Genomic DNA, 18,164 nt, shown 5'->3' with positions numbered 1-18,164 from the left:
ATTTCAAGGTGCATGGCTAGGCAATACAGACCTAGCACATTCATCCCACTCAAAACCACATCGTTTATCAACACGCGCAGTGCTCTATTAGGCCATCATTTTTAGGAGCATTAAAAATGGAGGCTCTTTGGAACTCAAGACATTAACAAAAATAATTCAGAAGAGCAGACATCCTAAAGAGAGTTGTTAGTATCTCTGTGACAGATACAATTCAGCCCCCTTGTGCATATACATTATGACAGCCTTTAATTACATCATCACATACTATTTTTTCCAGATCCCATTTCTCGTTCAGCATGCAGGATGGATACTGCTCACTTAATGAGAAGCTATTCAATATTTTATTTTCTCCTCACTGTTCAGTATGGAGCTCTAGGCCTTGTTCAAAGGCTACTCTGAAGACAAATTTATTAAGTTCCTCCCTATAATATCTGAGTGCTTCACAAATATTATATCATCATTTCCAACCTGTCCCTGTGCCAATCTGTCTCTACCCTACCCTTGGCTCCTTGCCCCAATTCCATTCTTCCTGTCTACTGTAGGGTTGCCAACTTTGTAATATTTAAAAAACACACCCTTCCCCGAAGGCCCCACCTCTTCCCCTGAGGCCACACCCCCATTCACCTCTTTCCCCCTCCCTCTGTTGCTCACTGCTTTTCCCCTCTCCCCCCCACTCCACTCTCTGTGTGGGTCGGGAGGGACTCGTCTGCAGAGCCAGCACTGGGAATTGCAGCCACCCATTGCAGGTAGGAGGTGGCCCCGGCTGAGTAGGGGCTGGCACAGGTGATGACTCAGCGCCTCCCCCACCCACAGTAACTGGATTTTGGGTCAGCAGACTTCAGGTCAAAAACCAGACACCTGGCCACCCTATTGTCTACCCAGACCCACTCTCCACTCCTTAAACTTCTCAGCCCAGTCCCACTCTCCCACTCCGGGCTCACTGTCCAAGTTCCAATCTAGTCCCACCCCAGCTCCTTGACCCTAGTCTCCATGCCGCTCTCACTTCACCTCCCAGCTCCTTGACCTAATCTCATTCTTGGAAACAAATGAACTGTTCTGGCTGAAGATTTTTTTGTTTGTTTTTTGTTTTTTTAATAAAGAAAAGTCAGACACCTGGCATGGAAAATTTCAACCCAAACCCTTAATGTGTTTGGTCACACTATAAGCAACAGAAAAAAGGGTTTCTTAAAATGGGATGTGTTGGACAACTTTAATAATAGGTAGTACAAAGAAGGCTTAATATTATTGCCCTTCTTGAAGGACACTTCTGATTTTCACATACTGGCAGAAATAGCTCAGCTCCCAAAAGTATAGAAGAGCGCACAATTTGGATAACAGTAACACAACAGCTGCAGTTATGCAAGAAATGTATCTATCTAAGGTGGTCACAGTGCCAATAAGTGTGATAAATATACAATTAATCAGAGGCCTAATCTTGCAATGCATTAAAGTCAATGGGAGCTTTGCCAGTGACTTCAGCGGATGCAGAATCAACATGAGCTGTAGCTCACGAAAGCTCATGCTCAAATAAATTGGTTAGTCTCTAAGGTGCCACAAGTACTCCTTTTCTTCATGCAGGAGAGTGAATCTCATAGCAGCTTATTCTGCTGGAACAATAAAACCAAGGTAGTGGAAATCTACCAATGATTTAACTATACAATCCTCTCGCCATCTTTCAACCTCCTTCTTCTCCACTTGTTGTCTATATTACATTTCTATTCCTTTTTCTTATGGAAATATAACTGTAAGCTTACCTCTGGATTTAAAGACACACAACTCCTCCACATGCTGTTTAAGGTTGCAAAGTCAAGCACTCAAAAGTTAGGAAAGGACAGAATTAAGATTGCATCTGCAACCTTAATTTGGCCCCGACGTGCATATGGATTATGATACAGTCTTTAATGACATGAGTCTATACTATTTTTCCACAGAATACCTGCCTCAGCCATAAGGACACACTGATCTGTATGTGGAGTTTAAGGGGCTTTTATTAGAAAGGGTGGCTACAATAGTCTCTCACTTGGAGAGTGGTTTCTGCAACAGCACAGGTGAAACTCAGAACATACAACTCTTTATTGTCAAAAATTTTGCTAAAAAGTCCTACCAGGGCCCTGACAGCAGCAAGGCAGAACGGAATTTATCTGAAATTCTGAAGATTTTCTTTCTTTCTTTTTTTTTTTTTTAAAGAGGTTTCCCACTCCACTCTTTCGTCCCCCCATTAGCCTCCCCCCATGGAAATCGACTACGCATAATGTATGTTGCTCTGCAGTCTGCTCTCCTGGGATCACTTTCTAGTCTCCTCTTCTTCTCAGGAAGTAATCTATCTGGGGCCTGTTGGCAAAGAACTTGTATGTCATTAAGTGATGCTTTCTCTTTACAAAGTAGGTACTGGCAACAACCAGATGTGGGCTTGGGCTAACGCTAAGGTATCTACACCAGCTTCATTTCTAGTTCCAAAGCCTCATTCTCCATGACAATCACTGTGGCCCTCACTGTATTCTCCCATGTGTCCTCAACTTGTGGTACTTCACTTATCACCTGGTCCAGCACTATCTGGAGCTCCTCGTCTTCCAACATGCAACCAACCTGTGGTGCGTATCTGCATATAACATTCAATATTTGTTCTCTGCTCAGTACTGTTATTTCATCAGCCAGTCACTCTTCCTTTGGATGTCCATTACCCTATCCTTTAATATTACTGCTACGATCATACCTACTCCATTCCTCCTTGCTATAGAGCCATAATACATTATCTTGTAACCCATCCCAATATCAGTGGATTTCAACCCCTTCCATTTTTACTCTTGTATGGAGATAATGTGCATTCCCCTGCTCTTCAGCATCTTGGCTACTTCTCTTGATTTCCCAGTCATTGCTCCCACATTCAAGAAAGCCAAACATAGGTCTTGGACTCACTCCTTTAGCCACATGCACCCAGAATGCAGTAGCCTTTTCCCATTTTCCCCAGCCTTCAGGAGAAGCGGTCACATATTGCTTCCAGGGGATGCCCTAGCATTGTACTGATATACTCCCCGAAGACAAAGACCCATAGAGCATGTGTGATTGGCACAAATTTTACAAACTGGCTGTCCAGGCCAGAAGTTCTTAGTTTGAAATTGGAGTCCCTTCGCCTAGGTGGGCTCCCAGCCACAGCTAACAAGCCCCATGTGTCCAGAGCAATCTGGTTAGTAGGTACTAGACACCCACCTTTCACACCCATACTTTCAGTTAAGGACCCCTCCGCAACAAGAAGACATGATAGGAGTTTGTCTGTCAGAGGCTATATCTTATGCCAGCTGCATGAGGCATTCTCTAGGGAGCGAGAGCTCATCCTCAAACCCACCATGGCAGCTCTTTGGGAGGAGGGTTGAGAGGAGTGACTTGATTATAGTGTCTATGTACCTTCATGGAGAGAAAGGTCCTAAAGGGCTCTTTCACAGAAAAAGGCATAACAATAACTGATGGCTGGAAGCTGAAGCCAGACCAATTCAAATTAGAAATTAGGCACATATTTTTTTAACAGTGAGGCTGATTAACCACTGGAGCAAACTAACAAAGAAAGTGGTGGATTCTCCATATCTTCTTGATGTCTTCAAATCAAGATTGGATGCCTTTCTGGAAGAAAGACATTAACCAAACAAGCTTTTAGGTTTAATACAGGATTAAATGGGTGGTTTTCAATGGCCTGTGATATACAGGAGGTCAGGCCAGATTATCTAATGGTCCCTTCTAGCCTTTTATCTGAAGAATGGATCTATGAAAAATATATCTGCTCCTGATGAATCATGTTAGGATTTACAGTAATTTAGGGCTGGCTCCGCCCTTCATTTTGGATCTGCTCAGTTTGTCTCCATCAAACCCTCTTCAGTACACTGACAAAAATGGTGAATTGAGTTCAAGCCATCTCACTGCTCCTAGACTGGATCTTCCATTATGATGTTAGATGTTTTACTCTTGATGAAACTACTTGAAGAGTATGGACAAAGAAACATCAACTGACCCTTTGTTGAATGGTCAGATACCACCACGTATGAGTACAAGGCAAATACATGTGCACTTTGCAGAGATTAGTTCTAAGTTTGAAGTGCATCATTGATATTAATTCTAAAGGTGCCTACTGAACAAACAGAAGAACAGAGCTGGGAATTTCAAAGAAACTAATGGAGTAGGTGCCCAATTCCAATGACAGTCATGGGAATAGGGCACCTAACTCCCTTAGGCTCCTTTTAAAATATCACTGTATATGACTTAGCGCCCTCATTTTCATTGAGCACAGATCAGTCTTGAAACATGCTCAGAAAGGAAGGCTTACGCTCATCTTTTTAAAAGGTAAGGTCAAGCTGTAAAATTTTAGAAGCAACAAGGCTAACCTTCTCCATGTACTTTACCTGTCTGAGAGCTGTCCTGATACAAAGGATCCCATAAGCACCCCCACAAAAAACAAGGAGGTAGTCAGGGGGGTTTTCCAGTCATCATCACATACCAGATTCCACTGCAAAAGAAAGAACAACATGTAACATTCCCTATTTCTTAATATCATTTCACAATCATTCAGATCAAAAGATGATTTATATTAGCTGCTTAGTAACAATTTCATTTTGAAAGTGTATGGATTTCAACATTCTTTGGTCTAATTTGCCCACACTTGTTTTTCTGCCTGGGTCTGAATATCGGGCACTTCTAGGCATAGTATATTAATTAGACAGCGATGGCTCGCTACCCAGAAGCATAGTTTACAGACAGTAAAAAAGAAAAAAATGGAATGTCCTCTAGGGATGGGCAAAATTACAATTGACTTCATAGAAGTCAGGATAAGGAACCTTGCTCCCCCTTCAATATGGTTTCTGTAAGGCCCCAACTCTAGCTGCCTCCCTATTTGGCCCCAATTTAATCTCGCACCCCCCGCCCCTAGGTTCTATCAGACCTACAATGCACTCTGAGACATGTGACCACAGAGCAGACAAGTCAGAGTTTGGTGACAGCTGGGTGCAGCACAATGGTTGACACAGACACCCCTGGGAGGTGGAGGGTACTTTTGGATGTCCAACTTGAGACACCTTAAAGGGGCCTAATTTTCAGAAAGGGTTGAGCACCCACCAATGCAAATCAAGACAACCAGAGGGGGAGCCTAAATTGGGCACCCAAAGACCACCAGTTATTTTTGGCAATCTTGGCTATTGTGGCCACACAGAAAAAATGGAGATTGAGACACGTTTACAAGGTCAGAGCAGGCTAGAAAGCTGTGGGGAAGACAGAAAAGATTCGAAAAGGCTGACAAGCACCCAAACGTTTTCCGACTATATGCTTGTATCATTGGCTCCCCATTACCTACTTCTTCATCTGTCCGGGGTTTTAGATTTTAAGCCCACTAGGACAGGGACTGTCTTTGCTATGTCTGCATGGCACCCAGTACAATGGGGCCCAGACCCAGACTGAGGCCCATAGACGCTATCATAATATAAAATATTCACTACTAATCTCTCCCTCTCTCCGCCCCGCCCCCCGCACATCCCCTTCACAAAACCTTTCTGACTTTTTTTCTAAATTAATGGGATTTATAGCAGCTCCATTTTCACTGGGGGGAAAAGCATTTAGTCAAAACATTAGCTATGCAGCTTTGTTAGAGGTTTGTTGATGATTGCAGCTATGGCACTGAGAGAGCCACGCACTACTACAACAAGAACTGTAAATATTTCTAGTCTGACAACAGGCTATTTTCCAGGGCCCAGTAGTTCCCCACTATGGGGTGAAAAGAAAAGGAGTACTTGTGGCACCTTAGAGACTAACCAATTTATTTGAGCATGAGCTTTCGTGAGCTACAGCTCACTTCATCGGATGCATACCGTGGAAACTGCAGCAGACTTTATATACACACAGAGATCATAAAACAATACCTCCTCCCACCCCACTGTCCTGCTGGTAATAGCTTATCTAAAGTGATCATCAAGTTGGGCCATTTCCAGCACAAATCCAGGTTTTCTCACCCTCCACCCCCCCCCCCCACACACACAAACTCACTCTCCTGCTGGTAATAGCCCATCCAAAGTGACAACTCTCTACATAATGTGCATGATAATCAAGGTGGGACATTTCCTGCACAAATCCAGGTTCTCTCACCCCCTCACCCCCCTCCAAAAAACACCACTATGGGGTGTGGTGTCACGAGCATGGAAGAGGGTTTAGAGAGAGAACAAGAGCTCCACAGCATTATCTCCTTCATAGAACCCTGTAGAAGTTCCTCCACTGAGGCATCCTAGGAGTTTGGGCTCTACATGTGCCAAAGAGGGTGGGGTGGATGGCACAGTTGATATCAGAGGCATCATAGCTTCCTTCCCCACAAAGCTGTGGGAAAAATAAGTTAGTACAATAAATGCTGAGAAATGCAACCTTATCTTGCTCTTCTGAATGGAGATCCAGGAGCAGTGGCCAGTACAGCTACTGCAAAAACAATGCTATCATGGTGCCCTGGATATACACATGGGGGGGATGGGGGGGGAGTGAGGGCAGAAGCTCTGAGAGGGCACAATCCCCCCTACACACACACGCCTGAATGAAGTAGCAGGAACAAAGAGTTTTCTGGGTCCTACAACAGTTCTTTGACTCTCACCACAAGAGCTCAGCAAGAAAAGAGTCATTTACATATGTGATGAGGTTCCTGGTTTAAAACAGGGTGGGGAGGGAGGAAGGGGGTCACAGGCTTGCGGGCAGCATGATCCCACATTTGTGAAAGTTTTCGTTGTACCTGCATTGCTCTAGTACAAGGCTTGTTGCTATATCTAAAAAATACTGTCAGGTTAAAAAAAAAGTCAACTCATTGCACACATTAAAAACTTTAAAATGCTTTCTGATTTAATAAACTACAGAGCTAGTTTAGTGTTCACTATTTATTCTCATCACTGGAATTTGTTTTGATTGGACCTTTAAACTGAGTCCAAACATTTCTATTGATCTTCAGTTTAAGCCTATATCAACCTGATAGCACAAGGTATTTTTAGAATGTTCATGATTCTCATCCCAGCCAAGTGACAATTGAGTATGTTTTTGTCACAGCAAGTTCAAATAAACAAACTTGTTAAGATGTGTTTGCCAGAACTGCTTCTGAATTCAGAGTTCACAAATATCGACTTCAGATTAGATCATTTCGCCATAAATCTAGGCTCATTAAGCATCAGATCAAAGCAATATTATCTGTACAACATAATATGAATCATGTTTAAAACTATTCCTTTACAGGAACTTGTCCTTCGGTAATGCAGTGGGTGGCGCATGAAATATAATGCTGAGGCAATGATTGAAAAAGTAAATAAAATCTATTCAAATGTACTATAGTTAGACAAAGAATAGCCTCCACTGAAATCTCAATGGTGGATTGTTCAGACTGTCAGCCTAATTTTCAAATGATTTAGAGGGGGAAAAAACCCACAACATTTATTTTCATACAGAATACCCCACAACTCTATTTTTATCCCAGGATACCCACTCTGAATTTTAATCCTGCTCCTACTATTATGCCAGTGGGTCCTGCAGGAGCCCACAGAACCCACTGCCATAATAGCAGGAGCGGGATAAAAATTCAACACACAATGCAGGAGCGGATGGGAGTGGGTTTTTCAGGGCGGCCCCGTCCAGCAGCTGCCACTCGCCGGCTGTCTAGCTCTGAAGTAAAGGTGGCAATGGGAAATAACTGGAGGAGGGGCACAAAAAATTCCAGGAATGGTAGAGGGGGCGGCAAGTGGAAGAGTTTGCGCACCACTGTAGTAGAGAACAGTCAACCAGAACGTGTTGAGTTAGCCAAAGTATTGCTGTTAATGTTATAGAAGACACATGGCTAAGTCCTTAAGCAAGTCATACCGGATGACTCAAGAAATAGGCAATGTGATATTTCACATCTAGATCAGTAGATCAGATTTGGTTCTGCTGACATAACCAACATTTATTCTGATTGGCTGGCTGCTGAGTGGTCTTTGTAAATTGAATTCAGGTACAACTCCCAATGGACAGGTCTCCTCAACACAAAGACGGTCACTGTTTCTGACAGTCACCGTTTCATTGTCAGTTCAAGCAGAGGTGGCAAGGGAATAGAACCGCCAGTGAATGGAAGGATTCTATTTTTAAGTGTGTGAAATCTGACTCTTTTCACACGCATGAAATTAGCTATCTAGTGTCATTCAATGGAGATTTACGTTCTCCCTCTTATTGGCACCAAGCCTATTAGTCTATAGTACTTTTCTGTCAACTGAACACCTACATTCTAGAATTTAGGAGAGGGTAGTAAGTGTGAATCCTCCTTTTCTCTATGGAGTACAATAATTACACTATTAACAACACAACTTCATTTACTAAAATGTGACAGTAGTTGTTCTGAGATATTAGCATCTGTCCAACAGGCACATCTTATGGAGTGCCATCACCAGTCATGGAAAAGGGGAGAGGCAACAAACTACATTTCTAAACCAAACTCCTGATTTTAGAGTTTTTAAACTAGCCAATTTTTTTCCTCTTCTCCCTCGCATCATACCAGGTTTCCATGGATAAACGAGATCCTTTTACTCCTTTATTGGGCCCGAACCTGCAACTTTTAAACATGAAGACTTGATTATTGCCAATAAAGTCAATTTACAATCAGCCACAAAAAATGGACTGCAGTAATTAAATTATAGTTTAGCCCTTTTATAGATTAACTATAAACACACCTTCTGAAATATCTTAACAGAATAAAATGTTCATTTACCAACAAACAAGTCATTCTGCAGAATTCCTGACCAAACACATCCAGGGGCAAAGTCCTGGCAAACTTGGAAGGAAGCTGTGTTTACTTTCAGTATCAAAAACTATTTAGGCAAGAGACTACATCTACAATAGCCAAGTACTTCAACTTGATTACTACAAGCTAGCAAGGGCATGCAGAACAGTGAATTCTGTCTGCTGCTGGTAATAGGTGACAACTTAGGATTCACAGGTTTGCAAACCAATTACTTCTCCAAAATAATAGCAGAGATCAGTTTTATTGCTGAAAGCGACAGAGCCCTTTTAGGGGATTATCCAACTGGCCTTCCCACACGCAACACTTTATTCTGGTACTCTATCAGAAATTACTGATTAATTTTCTTCAGTGTTCCACTGTGCTACAGGGCTCAACCTAGCATCACATAGTGCAGAGACCATAATACTTAGCGGAAACTACACTAAAAGTATCTTGAATCCACCCAGTTCATAATAAACAAATAAATGCAGTTTGAAACCTTGTTTAAAAGGCTGAGCCTATAAATCTCAGGAATGCTGAACTCATATCCAAGAATAAGAGTGAAGATCAACAGCAAGAAGCTCAAGGGAAACTCAAAAATAGTCACTGGTTCTCATGACTGTATAAAGTCTGTAGTTCATAAATTTCACACGTATTGCACCAAATCTACAAAATATACGAGTGAGATTATCCCATCTAATCACAAAGATGACAGCATTAGATATTGTACTCTTAGCCATACTGCCAGCTGCCAACATTGGGTAGATCTCATTAAATTTATTTCAAAAGTATCACTGAGAAAAATCAGCTGAGCGGGTAATCTCTGCAGGTACATTAGAATTGTGGTGGTTTGTATTCAGCTTTTTATTCAGAAGATTTTCAGCCCTGCCCACTGCTGCACATTAGACGGGTATAATTATTTTATGATGAGCCAAAGTTCCCATTTCAATGATGCACAGCTGGGAATTATGCACATCATAGTGAAGTCTATATTAAAAAGCAAGTTGCTAACTGATTTCAAAGAGACAGTACTTTCCTCAGGACAGTCTGAAAACAAAAGTGTTTTACAGTAAGAGGCACTAACATTTTTAGCTGCATCAGCATTAGCAATAGTGGGGAATTCTTGCCCCAAAAACCCCAGCATTGACAAGCCTAACACTATCTGTTCAGTAATGTTAGCTAGGATACACCTATTATAACAACTCTCCAAAACATACACTGACTTCCTATTTGTTCCCAGAATCAGTTCAAAGTGGTGGCATTGATCTCCAAAGACTATGGGAGTGTCTTCACTGTAGAGTTAACTTGGATGATTGGCACCCAAGTCTGAGCACCTGGTTTAGCCTAACCCAGGTGTGAGCAGCCACACTGCAATGCCATACCCAAGTTGCTGCTGGACACTCCTCACAAGCCCTGAAAGTGGCCCTTTGCAGCTGGCTAAAACTGCTCAGAGAGGAAGAAGAAAACTCCATGTAGATTTGGATGGGAGTAAAACTGATCTGGGTTGCAGAGTAGCAGCCGTGTTAGTCTGTATTCACAGAAAGAAAAGGAGTACAAGTGGCACCTTAGAGACTAACCAATTTATTTAAGCATAAGCTCTCGTGAGCTACAGCGGTGATAGGATATATCCTGACAGAAAGACACAATATAAGCAATTAAGCTTTGTATAAACATTAATTTGTTAAATTATTTCTGTCTGGGACAATTCATTTGGGGTTTCACCATTTTAAAATTCATTGGCAGGATAGGCAGAAATGGGGGGGTATTGTTTTGCTGGAAGGTGTAAATAACTGTCATCAAGTGGATCTGTGATCTATAGAACAGAGGCCTGCAAGCTGGTTTGCTAAGCACCCGTCTTTCAGGTTCAAGGGAAGGAGCAATTAGTCCCCTTTATGTAGTGAGATAGCTGAAAACAACAAAGAAGTGGCTCCGGCCCAGCACGCACCGGGGGCAGGGCAGGCTCCCTGCCTGCCTGCCCCAGCGCTGCTCCAGGAAGGGGCCGGAACCTGGGGGAGAGAGGGGCAGAGGCTGTGTGTGTTGCCCTGGCCACTCCTCCAGGTACCTCTCCCAAAAAGGAGAGGATTGCCCAAAAAAAAGAAGGCTGTCATTCAATAAATTTTAAAGTTGTAAACTTTTAAAGTGCTGTGCTTAAAGTGCTGTGTGGCATTTTCCTTCCCTCCTCCACCACCCCTCCTGGGCTACCTTGGTAGTCATCCCCCTATTTGTGTGATGAATGAATAAAGAATGCATGAATGTGAAGCAACAATGACTTTATTGCCTCTGCAAGCGGTGATTGAAGGGAGGAGGGGCGGGTGGTTAGCTTACAGGGAAGTAGAGTGAACCAAGGGGCGGGGGGTTTCATCAAGGAGAAACAAACAGAACTTTCACGCCGTAGCCTGGCCAGTCATGAAACTGGTTTTCAAAGCTTCTCTGATGCGTACCGTGTCCTCCTGTGCTCTTCTAACCGCCCTGGTGTCTGGCTGCGTGTAACCAGCAGCCAGGTGATTTGCCTCAACCTCCCACCCCGCCATAAACGTCTCCCCCTTACTCTCACAGATATTGTGGAGCACACAGCAAGCAGTAATAATGGTGGGAATATTGGTTTCGCTGAGGTCTAAGCGAGTCAGTAAACTGCGCCAGCGCGCCTTTAAACGTCCAAATGCACATTCTACCACCATTCTGCACTTGCTCAGCCTGTAGTTGAACAGCTCCTGACTACTGTCCAGGCTGCCTGTGTACGGCTTCATGAGCCATGGCATTAAGGGGTAGGCTGGGTCCCCAAGGATACATATAGGCATTTCAACATCCCCAACAGTTATTTTCTGGTCTGGGAATAAAGTCCCTTCCTGCAGCTTTTGAAACAGACCAGAGTTCCTGAAGATGCGAGCATCATGCACCTTTCCCGGCCATCCCACGTTGATGTTGGTGAAACGTCCCTTGTGATCCACCAGAGCTTGCAGCACTATCGAAAAGTACCCCTTGCGGTTTATGTACTCGGCGGCTTGGTGCTCTGGTGCCAAGATAGGGATATGTGTTCCGTCTATAGCCCCACCACAGTTAGGGAATCCCATTGCAGCAAAGCCATCCACTATGACCTGCACATTTCCCAGGGTCACTACCCTTGATATCAGCAGATCTTTGATTGCGTGGGCTACTTGCATCACAGCAGCCCCCACAGTAGATTTGCCCACTCCAAATTGATTCCCAACTGACCGGTAGCTGTCTGGCGTTGCAAGCTTCCACAGGGCTATTGCCACTCGCTTCTCAACTGTGAGGGCTGCTCTCATCTTGGTATTCATGCGCCTCAGGGCAGGGGAAAGCAAGTCACAAAGTTCCATGAAAGTGCCCTTACGCATGCGAAAGTTTCGCAGCCACTGGGAATCGTCCCAGACCTGCAACACTATGCGGTCCCACCAGTCTGTGCTTGTTTCCCGAGCCCAGAATCGGCGTTCCACAGCATGAATCTGCCCCATTAGCACCATGATGCATGCATTGGCAGGGCCCGTGCTTTCAGAGAAATCTGTGTCCATGTCCTGATCACTCACGTGACCGCGCTGACGTCGCCTCCTCGCCTGGTATCGCTTTGCCAGGTTCTGGTGCTGCATATACTGCTGGATAATGCGTGTGGTGTTTAATGTGCTCCTAATTGCCAAAGTGAGCTGAGCGGCCTCCATGCTTGCCTTGGTATGGAGTCCGCACAGAAAAAAGGCGCGGAACGATTGTCTGCCGTTGCTCTGACGGAGGGAGGGGCGACTGACGACACGGCTTACAGGGTTGGCTTCAGGGAGCTAAAATCAACAAAGGGGGTATCTTTACATCAAGGAGTATTTCAGGCAGGACTGCACGGAGGGTTCCAATAAGAAATGGTGCACCTAAGTTATCGTTCTTATTGGAACAAGGAGGTTAGCCTGGCCTCTGACTGATACATGCCTAGATTTACCTCGCTGCACCTTCTCTGTGAGTGACTGCAGTGTGACCTAGAGGAATGAGTCCCCTAGACAGGGGAGGAGGCAAATGAGTACAAAACAAATCTGGTCTATTTCTTGTTTTGACCCACTCCATCTATCTTTTACATCTTTGGCTGGCAGCAGACGGTGCAGAAGGACTGCATGCCATCCACATCTCATGGCTGCTCGGCAGAAGATGGTACAGTACGACTGCTAGCCATCCTCATCTCTTGCCTGCCTGGCAGAAGATGGTACAATACGACTACTAGCAATCCTCATCTCTTGCCTGCCTGGCAGAAGATGGTACAGTACGACTGCTAGCAGTCCGTATCGCCTGCCCGCTCACCATAAGACGGTTCAATAGGACTGACTGCAGGACTAAAGAGAATGACCTGGTCAAGTCACTCCAAATTTAGTCCCTGCGCCCATGTCTGCCCAGGCGCTCCCAGCCGACGTGGCCAGGAGCACCTCGGACATGACGATGACGGCTACCAGTCGTACTGTACCGTCTGCTGCCACAAGGCAAGGGGTTGCTGCTACTGTGTAGCAATGCCGTACCGCGTCTGCCAGCACCCAGGAGACATAGGGTGACGGTTACCTGAGCGGGCTCCATGCTTGCCGTGGTATGGCGTCTGCACAGGTAACTCAGGAAAAAAGGCGCGAAACGATTGTCTGCCCTTGCTTTCACGGAGGGAGGGAGGGAGGGAACGGGGGCCTGACGATATGTACCCAGAACCACCCGCGACAATGTTTTAGCCCCATCAGGCATTGGGATCTCAACCCAGAATTCCAATGGGCAGCGGAGACTGCGGGAACTGTGGGATAGCTACCCACAGTGCAACGCTCCGGAAGTCGACTCTAGCCTCGGTACTGTGGAAGCGCTCCGCCGAGTTAATGCACTTAATGCACTTAGAGCATTTTCTGTGGGGACACACACACTCGAATATATAAAACCGATTTCTAAAAAACCGACTTCTATAAATTCGACCTTATTCCGTAGTGTAGACAGAGTCTGTTTGGCTCATTCAGGTACTAAGCTTTTACATAAACAAACAACGTTTAAAGATAACTACACATACAGTATACTTGAGAATGGGAATTAATGATTGACTTAAGTCAGTCTGAAGGTCTACCAAGATGGAAAGTGCCCTTTCATAGCTGACCTGCAAAGGAAAAGAATTAGACTTGTGTCCTTTTTTTCCCCTTCTTCCCTAAATAAAAAATTTTTGCTTTAAAAAACAACCCACACACTGGAAATGCAGGTCTCATCTAGCCTGAAGGATTATTGCAATTAGGGCCCAGCTCCTCAAAAAGTATTTAAGTGTGTAACTCCCACTGATTTTAATAGGAGCTAGGTGCTTAAATACCTGAGGATCTCGGCCCAGATGACTAGTGAAATTACAACACACAACCAAGAGAATGAAAGCTGAGCATTTAACAGAGGAAGGAATTTTAGTCAGCCTGTTCACTTATGCATCGGTACAGCGCCAATCCAAGTAGGAGCCCAATCTGTTTTGGTCTTCTGGGTGCTATTGTAACACTACAGCTAATGGCTTACTGGTCTGTCTGTTAATACTTATTTAGTATAATAGACATTATGGAGAAAGAGTTTTTGCCACATATTTGGCACAGAGCCGTCTCAGTTAAGCCATGTGAGCTCACAATCACAGCAGAGACTCTCAAAACCTCCTCCAACAAGGCCAATGAAGACCAAACTTCAAATTCTTGTAATTTCTAAACACAGAAGATAATCAGAAAAAGTCTGCAAAAAATTCTTTCAGTTCCTCTTTTTACATTTTAAAGAGACAAAAGGGAAGGGATTTAAAATCCAATTTAAAAAACAATGTTTAAATCCAATTTAAAAATATTCTGCTGTCAATTTACTATAACTGAAATATTTTGAAGTGAACTGTAACATTATATAGTGCCCGAATAAAGATTTTGACTTCGAGTCAGCTAGACTCAGAACTGGCCACCAAGTCAGGTCAGGAAAGCCAAAGGCTTCCGGGCAATTGCTGTAAGCCAATGCCAAATAAAGAATTTTCTTTAAAGCCTTCCTATGTCAGTGCCAAACCTTTTGAACCCCGAGAGCATGTCAACATGGATATGGGGATGAAGCCAGGGACAGATAACAAGTAAACTAAGACAACACAGAGACTAGCAACACAGAGCAACTTAGCAACACCCAGTGGTGAGCTGGAGCCAGTTTGTACCAGTTCGCTAGAACCAGTTGTTAAATTTAGAAGCCCTTTTAGAACCAGTTGTTAAGATTTTGGCAGCTCATCACTGGCAACACCAGACACCACAACTTTAAAGGGACATCATATTGACTATACACAGCCAGATTTACACCAGCTAAAGTGCTATCAGATGCGCAAGTAATCAGACTGGGGAAAAATAAATATTTTTCTACCCTGCAACTAATTGCGCATGGGCAATGCTGTGTCCATGTAAAGCTATACAGAAATCAAAGGGGCACTATGTGGCCACAGTGGTCTGCCTCCATGGAGTCGGATTCAGAAGTGGGTCTTATTTGTAACCACAATGGGTACAAATTTTTGAGGCAAGTGTGATTTTCAAGTTGACTGGGTTTCTTTAAGCACCTACAACACCTACTAGCATGACTCTTCATAGCTCACTGTGTCGTCCTCATAGTATGGTAGCTCCAAAGTATAGTCTGCTAAAATGGGTTAAAACATGAGAGCCAGCATAAACTTCTTTCATCTACACTAGAAGCTCTGACTATTCTGTTGCTAACTGCTTTTTGTTTTCCATGAAAAACAATTTATGACAATCTACAGGAAAAATATCCGATTAGTCTGTTGGTTTCATAAGGTTTCTCAAGAACCAATGTCATAAGACTTGTTTATGAGTCATAGTGTTCAGTGAACAATTAAATGAAATCCTGGCACCATTGATGCCATTAGCAAAAGAATCATTGACTTCAACAGGAACAGGATTTCACCCTAGATTTCAGTTTTATCAGCTGAAGTTTAAGGTAGCAAAAGGAGTGATCTGAATAACAACCAATAATATCAAGAAATTGAAACACTTGCTAGGCTACCAGAATAAAGAGGGTGGAAGAAGGGAAAGAGGACAATTAAAATGTTTTCACAGCATTTTACTCTGGACTAATAATAGGACTGAATAATCAAAACAAGCCTCCAGAATCGCCTGTTCCAAGAACCAATTGCTTGTGGCGTCAAGATTATTATTATGTTTTATTCCAAACCAAGTCCTGATGGGATCTTCAAAACAGTTTGTGTTTGGGTAACTGAAGACCATTATGTTTGGCTTGACTATAGTCTGTAATTCCATACGGCCAAATCTTAGCTCCAAACTAATATCTTGGGACCAAGTTATAAAATCCTTGTGAGGATGAAGAAAACATTATTTTAAAAATGAAAATGCCCCTTGAATGACACCTTTAACTATTGCAACGCTCCGATTCTACACCACACTGCTTACGCTCCTTCTGTTGTAGAACTAAACTCTAGGGCGTGCATTTTAATTGAAATAAAAGGCATGAAAATGTCAATCAACAATGATCACGGACTACAGACCACAAATCAGCATAGTGCCGGCCTGGGGATAGGAAAGGAAGGAAGTTAGCGACAGTTTGCACGCTGCGGATCTCCGTGCCGCCCCCTTGCAACTCCCCTGGCGTGACTGCTGTTGCTTTATAGTGTTGTCGTGTGTGTGTGTGTGTGTGTGAGAGAGAGAGAGAGAGAGAGAACGCATGCGTTGCTACAAACGCACCCAATGTCTGCACGTGTCCGAGGCCGCGTGGAAGGGCAGGAGATCGCCTGCACCAGCTTTTAAATTCACCGCTGAAGACAAGGGCGCTGCGAGGCGGAGGCGCAACCCCGTGGGCGCGGAACGCCATGTAGCTGCCGGCGGCTGAGCTAAACCGCAGGGACGAACTCGCACAGCGGCCACGCCTGCCCGGGAGGGCCCCGGCCGGAAGGGCCGGCAGGGCGGCGGGGCAGGAGATGCGGACACAGAGGCGCATCCGCGGGCTTAGGCAAGCGCATTACACAACACGGGCACCGCGCCGCCCACACCACGTCCCCTGCTCCGGCACCCACATCCCCGCCGGGCCAGCCTCCCTCGGCCCCGCGCCCGGGCGCACCTCGGTGACGATGGTGGAGCGGTAGATCTCCCGGCTGTACTCCCAGCCGTCCAGGCACTTCTCCTGCTCCAGCTGACTCAGGTCCACGTCCCGGCCGGGCTGCAGCCCCAGCGCGGAGAAATTGGCCAGCGACTCCAGGCGGTAGCGGCGGCACCTGCTGGGCCCCTCCCGGCCGCCCTGCAGCTCGCGGGGGATGCTGGCGTTGAGCCACTCGCGGCTCAGGTTGGCGCTGGGGGGCACCCGGCAGCGGTGCTCGGGGATGCCGGCCAGGAAGACGGCGGACATGCCGTTGAAGCCATTGGGGATGATGCTGGCGCTGAGCAGGAAGAAGATGAGGCGCTGGAAGGGGCCCCACTCGCCCAGGAAGGAGATCAGCTCGTCGTAGTCCCGCATGCCCCGTAGTCCCCAGCAGCTGCGCGCACTGCACCGTCTGGACATGAGGCGCGGCGCCCTCCGCACCCGGCCTCGCCTGTCACCTCCGCGGAGGTGGGGTCTCCCCGGCTGGCTCCTCCTCCTCCCGTGCGGCCGCGGCTTGGGGACCGCCTCGCCTTGGATAACCCTCTGCCCGGAGCCGTGCCCTCCCGCTGCCTCTCCGGCGCAGCGCGGCTGGGCCGCTCGCACGGGCGCGCTTTCTTCTTCTCCTCCTCCTGTGTCTTCCCCTCCCGGCCGGGACACCGGGCTCTGCCGCCGGGGAGTCTGCCCGGGGGGGGAGCCAAGCAAGGGGACCTGGAGATGCCGGGCTGGGGGGACCCCTCTAAGGCAGGCAGCGGGGGAGCTGCAGGGGTGTGGGGCAGGGCAGCCCTGGAGGCAGTGCTTAATTTGTGCCAGGGCTGAGCCCCCCAGCACCTCTAGGCTTGGAAGTTCCTAGCCCCAGCACCTCTGGGCGTGCTGCATCAGAGATGGAGGAACTGCAGGGAGGGTTGGGAGGAGCTCTCTAGGGCTGGCAGAGTGGGAGCTGCAGGGGGGTGAGGGAGCTCTCTAGGGCTGGCAGAGAGGGAGCTGCAGGGGGGTGAGGGAGCTCTCTAGGGCAGGCAGAGTGGGAGCTGCAGGGGGGGTTGGGAGGAGCTCTCTAGGGCTGGCAGAGTGGGAGCTGCAGGGGGGTGAGGGAGCTCTCTAGGGCTGGCAGAGAGGGAGCTGCAGGGGGGTGAGGGAGCTCTCTAGGCCTGGCAGAGAGGGAGCTGCAGGGGGGTGAGGGAGCTCTCTAGGGCAGGCAGAGTGGGAGCTGCAGGGGGGGTTGGGAGGAGCTCTCTAGGGCTGGCAGAGTGGGAGCTGCAGGGGGGGTTGGGAGGAGCTCTCTAGGGCAGGCAAAGTGGGAGCTGCAGGGAGGGTTGGGAGGAGCTAT

The 18,164-nt window shown here is 46.2% G+C and overlaps 1 protein-coding gene across 1 annotated transcript in view; it reads right to left on the bottom strand.

The window, feature by feature from the left end:
- Nucleotides 1-17,215, bottom strand: part of SLC22A4 (solute carrier family 22 member 4) — a 61,203-nt gene extending 43,988 nt beyond the window's left edge. Inside the window, exons 1-2 of the mRNA XM_048862525.2 lie at nt 16,823-17,215; nt 4,389-4,492 (exon numbers count right to left, since the gene is read on the bottom strand). Of these exons, the coding sequence (XP_048718482.2) occupies nt 4,389-4,492; nt 16,823-17,215 (497 nt within the window). The remainder of the gene's footprint in view (nt 1-4,388; nt 4,493-16,822) is intronic.
- Between the last annotated feature and the right edge of the window lie 949 nt (nt 17,216-18,164).

The sequence above is a fragment of the Caretta caretta genome, chromosome 8, assembly GCF_965140235.1.
Source record: "Caretta caretta isolate rCarCar2 chromosome 8, rCarCar1.hap1, whole genome shotgun sequence".
In the NCBI taxonomy this organism is placed as follows: Eukaryota; Metazoa; Chordata; order Testudines; family Cheloniidae; genus Caretta; species Caretta caretta.
This window is presented reverse-complemented; position numbering and strand designations above follow the sequence as displayed.